Below are 7,782 nucleotides of genomic sequence, written 5' to 3'. Positions count from 1 at the left end.
AATGATAAAACATAGTCATCTAGTTTGCTTCATTTAGGCTAAAAGTCATAAATGTAATCTATCACAGCATTATTGTAATTTAAATAATGCTATACATTTAACTGTGATGTTTAAAGACATACCTACAGTATTGAAATGAAATGAATATAAAACCCGCAATATCTTGTTATTCAGCTTTTTGGGAGTTTTATACACATTTGAAACTAAAGTGAGGTTGCAATTCTTACAGGTGGGATTAAAATATGTTTTGAATTCACTTACCTGGGAAAAGGCAAAGACGCAGATAACTATCAGGAGTCCCAGTAACTTTGCCAAGATCCCAAGGTGCCAAAAACCACTGCCTGTTCAGAAAACAAAACAATAATTGGCAAAACAGTCGTTTTAAATGCAACCCTCCAGCTGCCGTGTTTGACAGGCATCTCATTTATTGAGTAGAAATATGAATGTGTATTGACGGACATATTCTAGGACTTTCTCCCATGCAATTGAGTGCAAAAATAAAGGCAACAGTTTTTTAAAGCTGACACCTACCGTTAGCCTTCTTCTGGAGAATCTGAGGCCACAGGGCCATCGTGGAGTAGATAACGGCAAACCAGAAGGTGACCAATGGGACAAAATAATAAAACTGGTAGGGTCTGTTCATCACCACGCACAGCACCAAGACCAGGAAGTTGAGACGGAAAAGGACCTGTAGCGAAACGAACATGAAAACATTAAGAGATCAATCTTAGCATTAGAGATAATGGTCCATACCGAATAACTGTGTTTGTTTGTTATCAATAATATGATGCTTTTAATGATTTCCAGGGGTTAGTTACTGTGTCTTACTGTATGCTTTGATGCGAACTTGGACGGCAGATTTGCACATTGATATTACACAGAGAGAGTAAAATGTCATGAAATACAAATAACAAAAAATATATGATGGTATTTCAGGCTTAAGTACAAAAAGTTGACCAAGGGCAGTCACACTCCTGAATACAAAATAAAATGTGTTTAGAGCTAATGTCTCCGTTTAAAGTGTTACTGACTGTAAACTCACCTGGCACACTCTATACAATCCAAAATCTCCTTTCAGCCAGAAAAAGGAAAAGTGTCCATAGCCGGTCTGAAAGAGGTACGCTGCCACCAGCACCCGCACATGCATGTACACTGGGAGGAACTGGAAGACAGAAGATCATTGTTTTATGTCAAGTATGAATATACATTGTTGAAAATAATCTTATTAATTTAATGTATATTAAAAGACTCACAGCACTGGCTCCAGAGACATGATAGATGAGGATGACCAGCTGCATCCAGCCTTTCCACTCATCTGTTTGCTCTCGGTTTAGAAATTTGGTCTGTTTGAAAAAGAAAAAAAAGAGCATTTAATTGTAAAAAAAACCAACCAATCATTAAACTTGGTGTATATAATCACCACCAACTACAGTAAATCCTTTTTTTTTTGGTGAATTCCTACTATTTAAAAAATTCACAGATGCCTTTCTTATGTTTTTACACATATTTTAAAGATTCGTTAAACTCAGATCTTATACAGGAAAAACACTTTATAAAACTGCCAATTAGTAGATCATTTCTGTAAGGTGTCTAAAAAACTGATTTATTAACAACAGGGAATGCACCTGACTGGATATTGTTGAAATGAAGGTGTTTTGTTGAAAGTAGTTTCACCAAAACAAAAATAATACAGAACTCAGAAGCACCCTCTCACCTCCTTACTGTTCTCGTAGTAGAACACTCCCAGGACAATGATGTAGACGAGAGGAATGAAGAACGTGGAGTGAGTGTAGAACTTCTGCTCCTTCATGAACACATCTGCCCTGTCACACAGATAGAAATATCCCATGATGATGCCCATCCTGCCGAGGGCCTTGAACAGCTCCTTGGGGCCGGGGGCGGCAGCTGCAGTCGCCGGCTTCTTCTCCTCCAGGCTCTCTACGTCCGGGGGCACATGGCGGCGTTGATGGTTGTTGCCGAGGACGTGGAGGACGACGAAGACCACGGCCGAGCCGAGGAAGAAGAAGGCTGACAGTTTCTGCACGAGGCTTATGGGGGGCACTGTCTGGCAGCAGGAACCGTCAATGGGGCGCAGCTTGTTGTTGCACATAGAGTTCATGAGGACCATGGCTCCCTGAGAGGGGATTACACAGGGGGGAACGTTTTGAGATCCTTTACTGAAATAACAACACTATCAAAAAAAGTATCCAAAATAAGTAGAATTCCTGCATTTATTTAAAAAGTCTTGTTTAGCCTAAAAGTATGAAGTAAATGTAACTGCATTATAAAACTAAAACAACAGGCAGCACAATGGTCTATGTTCCAGTTTAAATTATGAGAGTCGTATTATTGATGCATTCACATGTAAGTATTTTAATGATGTTGTAGGTCAGACTGCTTGATGGTTTCATGTGTATAGTTTCATCTTTAAATAAAAGTACTCTGTATAATTGTTCAATTTCAGAATTTAAATGTATTACCTCCACCGAGGTGATTATGTTTTATGGTTTATTTATTTGTCAGCTGGATTAAAAACAGAAAGAACTGGCCTGAATTTATATGACATTTTGCGGAAGGTTACTTTTCACTTTCGATAACATATGGCCATGTTGGAGGTCACAAAATGCAAGTACTAGGCTGTCACAACATCTGAAAATGAACCATTGAGTATTTCTAATTGCCAACAAATAATCTTAAATTAAAATAAATCCTGCTTACCACATTCCTGGTGCTTTCAGGCAGGTGCAAGCCGTCATCTGACTGGGCGATAGTCTCCAGTGCAGCCTGACGGGCCGCAGCCAACAGCCTGATCCGGGACCTGCCCTTACGGTTGCTGCTGTTTAGCACGTCTGCCGCCGCCTCATTGTACTGCTCCAACTGTTGGTTAGTGATCATCTTCCTGTTTTCACTCAACACCTCCTCATTTACTGGGTCTAAAGGATAGAGGTGTTAAGGTGTTTTATTGCAGTGCGAAGATTCAATGTTTTGTTCCATCATAGGCACTAATAGACTGAGGATAGGATGACCTTTATTTTAGGTCAACATCCAAGTGAGTATATCCCTGGTTCCCTCTACAAATAAACATATAAGGTATAAGCAAACTACGCCATGGTTGCATTACTTCATCGCCAGTCCAATGTGCACGAGTGAAGTATTTACTTACAGATTGTATGTTGTAATACAAAATGTAAAAATATCTTAAGCTTGTGTTAACCAAGACTTTATTTCAGATATCTGACCTGTTGGCTTTCAGACAAGGGAAATTAAATGAAAACTCTTCCGGATTTAAGGACACATTCCTGCAGCAATCTAGGGTAATCCCATTTATATTAAACGCAGTAATCACATCAGAGACTTACCACTGTAGTAAAGGGAACAGGCAGTAATACCTAGGTGACAGATCATAAATGAAGCTGATGTTACCTTGTAGAACCCAGTAGACCTCTCCGTGGTCAGCCAGCTTCTCCAGGTGCACAGCGATGGCTGTCAGGTTGACTTTGTACTGCTGCAGTGTCTCGCTGCTGCCACTGCGCAACTTGATGGACCACTGTGGTGAATGGATTAATGGAAGAGATTAAGATGGACATAAATCAGACACCACCTTGTTTTTGTCTACCGTGAAATGTGCAAGCATTGCTAATCACTCATTTATACAGCTTACTGTTGCAGCTCCAAGGATGACTACATCTGGCTTTAATGAACCTTCCTGCAAAACACGAGAGCAGTTGAATTAGAAAATCAAACTCGTTTTACAACTCAAAGACAATGTTTAATAAAACGTACTTGTTTAATAATGCTCCCTACTTTTAGTACCAGTTAACGTTTACACTTACGTGTGTCCATGATATCAAGCGCTCCTTCATGGAATTATTTGCCTCTGGATACCAAAGGAATTCCTACACACAAAGAGGGCGTAGATGTTGAATCAGAGAAAGATTTTACAGACTGAGAAAAAGAGATAAAAAGTTAAAAACACATCCAAAAATCGCTTACCACATTGACAGAGGAACTTTTGTGTAGAAAGGAAATGTCCTCATGCTGCAGACATGACATGTGGACAGACAGAGAGAAAGACTGTTTTCTCTACAGTACATTAGACCAGACATAAAATAGTGACGGCTGCTGCATGATTGCCATGCATACTAATGCTGAATTATTTGTTGAGGATATGTTTTGCAAACCACTTGATATTAACGTCCCTGTAGTTTTTTACATTTGTTACTCTCTGCCTGCACTTCCAAACAAGTCTTTGGTTGGTACCTTGAATATAATGGTTTGATCCAATACTTTAAGTTAATAAAGTTTTCAGGATCTTTTTTGCAAAAACATCTGAATGTTGTTAACACAATACAAATGCTGGGTTTATATGGTGATCAGTGTTTATGGTATTCTGTCATAATTACCTTGTTTCCAACTTCTCTTTGCTCAGGGTCAATAATTTTGATGAAGGAGTAAAAAAGCTGCCTGATCCGTGAATCGCCCACAAAGACCACTCGCTTTGGAGCAAGGCAGTTGTTGGCTTCACTGTTAGACAAAAATGACAGTGAGGAATCTGAAAACTGCGAGGCATAACAACTGCAGATAGCAATCATTCAAGTTTGGGTTGTTCATACTCAACAATCTTTTCTCTGACAAAATTACCCATCCCCCCTTACAGACAGACACACCCAAATAATAATTGCAAACCATTTATTTCTTCTTCTTTGTCTCAAATGTACTGTACATATTGTGACGAGGCCCAGTTAGAATGACTCACTTGCTTTTGTATTTGTGCATCATGCAGCCATACGGCTGCCATACGCTCTCCCCCAAGTATCGTCCTTTGGAGAGCAGCCATTCACATGAGTCTCCGCCTGAAGGCAAAAAACAGAGAACTCCCCAATAAGACCAAACAAAAAAACGCTGCTCTTGCTTTCACTCAGTTTCTCTGTGACTATGACTAAAACCTGCAGTCCAATAAGACCCCGTCTTTTCATTCAGCGCTGTCAAAAGACTAGAATACAATACAGGGCTCAGCTAGGGGCCATAGTAAAACATAAAGCCATCAGCAATTTAGCTCAACCATAAATCTCCCCAGCTATTCATTTTTGTGCAAAATGAATGGAACCATCAGCAACGGAATCAAACTATAGAAAGAGACGAAACTAGGTTCTGGGGGCTGGAGAGATCTGAGAACATGAAGTGTAATCGCCAGGAAAAGCAGATGCAATCAGTGTGTGCACAGTGGTCTGAGTTTCCTATCCTTTTACATGAACAAAGTCCATTCTATGCAAACCAAATGGGAGGCGTGTGTAAGCCAATAAATATGCATTTATAACCAAACCACGGGCTGTCATTAGTCGTAGGATGTGTGACAAGAACAATGACATCCAAACTGTTGTAATCAATTCAACAAATACATCTTTATACGACCAAGCCAACGCAAAAATGTTAAGGAACTCAATTTGTTTGCGTTACTACACATCATTACTTACAGGCTTTATCGACGGTTTAGCGTGCTTATGTGTACCTAACGGAATTGAAAATATATCCTAAAAAGAAATATCCCATTTTGTTAATGGTTAGCTCCATAAACCTACACATGTCTTCTCCAGCAGTAACAAAGTGTGTCCTGACAGGAGCATGTAAACACAGCTAAATGCAGTGTTAGCTTTATCCAGCTAAGCTAACCAGACAAAGCTGATTTAAGTCTTTGCAGCTAAGTGACCAATCGCGAATTAAAGTGTATACATGGCACCATTTATTTGCATTGTCTTAGACTTGTAACCTACATGTCACACCTCTACACGCAACACTGTATAACAGCACTGTACTGACCCGCAAGATAAGTACTCGCAGAAACAAACAGCTAGCTAGCATTAGCATTAGCTGATGTCAAGTGCTTCCCTCCCTGCATCAACATAAACTTTAATAAACCACTTACCTCCATAGTACCGCGAAGCTGTGTGGAACACGATGAGTAAACTGACGAGAACCAGCGATATCAATTTGGCATTTTTTATGGTGAAATGTTGATTTATTTCGCGTTTGCCCAGGCTATAGGCCAGGACCGCCATCTTTGCTCCTCCATGACAACAAGCACCTGTGCGGTGTAACAGCGGCGCTCCTCCGTGTGCACCATCTGCCGGGGCTGCGTTCAACAACACCGCCTCATTATGCTCCATCCCCGCTGGTTAAAGCAGGTGCAGATCAAAACAAGTACATAGAGGTCTATAAATTATTGAAATAATCCAACAAACAACTATAGTCGGTTTGGAATATTGTATCGGAGTTTAAGTTCTGCAAGAGGAAGAGTTTGAAGTAGTCTTCCTCGTAGGGGGAAGCACTGGTTAGCGGATGATAGGGAGGATCTTTGGCATACATGAACAGATAGGACTGGCGTTAATTGCGGAGCCTGTTTAGAGTTACAAAGAACAGGGAGGTGGTAGTTTAGGTATTTTGAACTTAGGTCGAAGTTGAACTACCAGAGTGTAGTGGCGGCGCTAGGGGGTGGCTACTTGGGCTCAAGCCCCGGATGTTTTCTGAAAAGCCCCGGATGTTTCACTTTTTTTTGGAAAATGTCTCGGGAGTAATGTGCAGTTATTGTCATTGAAGCAGGTGCCACAAGCTGCAGCAGTATCAGCAGCTGACAACAATGTCATCAGCAGCAGTGAAGAAATGGATGAGGTTTCAGGTTTATGAATCTAATGGTGATATCTGCACTCTGGCTGACTGAGTAAGAAGTGAGAAAGAGTGATGTAACGTTAATCTTATAGCTAGTAAACATGGAGTAACCACACTAAGTATACCCTTATATGTTAGTATGTATACAGAACATGACTAAAAATTATCCTAAGATGTAACGTTAACCCTTCATACCTCAGTCTACTTTTAAGACACTAAAATAACTTATTCCAATTTTTATTTAGTTTTCGTGCGTGGAATTATACCGGCTCTCGTTTCAGTACACATAACAACGGAACCATAGCAACGGAACTGACAGGCACCGGAACTGACAGGCAACAGTCAGAAACGTGACTCTTACACTCTTTACGTCACAAACAAAGATGGTGGGTGAGAATAGATCTTTAAAACGATAAGCAATACGCCAGAATCAAGGTGAGACTATCCGCATCCTTTAAAACTCTACGCACATTCGTTTCACCGAAATAAGTAAACGACTGTATTTGAGNGAGTTAAGGCATTAGTTTGCTTCATTAAAGGGTGTTAATGAATAAGTGTTCTCCAGTGCCTTTTGTCCGCTTTAAAGGGGACCTATCATGCAAAATGCACTTTTGTACGTCTTTTATACATGAATATGTGTCCTCGGTGTTCCAGGGATCTCACCAAGTGTCAGAAAACACAACCCTCTCTCTTTTCCTCCATACCCAAATCTCTAAAAACGGGGCTGCAACGGATCCGATACAGACTGATCCAGATTTGAATTATTTTTCTACGTCACAGAAGTGGTGCTCCGCTTCGTGGTCAATTCTCCACCTATCAGGGGAATGTGGGGTTGGGCCACGGCCCGGCCATTTCCGCTCGAAAGTGCCGGAGACGCTGTAGTACATATGCCAAGCCTGTAAGTGGCGCTGTAGTCTGCCACAAAAGCAGCGAAGAAGACTTCCCTTGCATGGTTGCCCTTCTGTTTATTCTCCGCTGTGGCTCTTTTTCTCCCTCCCCGAGGCAAGCGTTTGCTCCTGTAATTCAATGCAATCCCTCCCCGTCGAGGCAAGCACTGTAATTCTCTCCGGTAATCCACCAGCAGATGACAAACACCCACCTCTCCGCCTCTTCCAAGGA

The 7,782-nt window shown here is 41.0% G+C and overlaps 1 protein-coding gene across 1 annotated transcript; it reads right to left on the bottom strand.

Moving 5' to 3' along the window:
• Nucleotides 1-227: 227 nt before the first annotated feature.
• Nucleotides 228-6,409, bottom strand: casd1 (CAS1 domain containing 1; the record flags this gene model as incomplete). The annotated part of the gene is made up of 13 exons (XM_010790262.1): nucleotides 5,924-6,409; nucleotides 4,757-4,853; nucleotides 4,404-4,524; nucleotides 3,994-4,038; nucleotides 3,834-3,896; nucleotides 3,662-3,706; nucleotides 3,424-3,547; nucleotides 2,719-2,933; nucleotides 1,715-2,134; nucleotides 1,254-1,343; nucleotides 1,043-1,162; nucleotides 532-688; nucleotides 228-341 (listed from the first exon to the last, which is right to left on the bottom strand). Coding segments are annotated over exons 1-13 (1,852 nt in total), but the record flags the coding sequence as incomplete, so codon positions are not given.
• Nucleotides 6,410-7,782: the final 1,373 nt, after the last annotated feature.

This window comes from Notothenia coriiceps, unplaced genomic scaffold (assembly GCF_000735185.1).
Source record: "Notothenia coriiceps isolate Sejong01 unplaced genomic scaffold, NC01 NC01_scaffold00033950, whole genome shotgun sequence".
NCBI lineage: Eukaryota > Metazoa > Chordata > Actinopteri > Perciformes > Nototheniidae > Notothenia > Notothenia coriiceps.
Note: the sequence above shows the minus strand (reverse complement) of the source record. Positions and strands in the feature narration are given on the sequence as shown.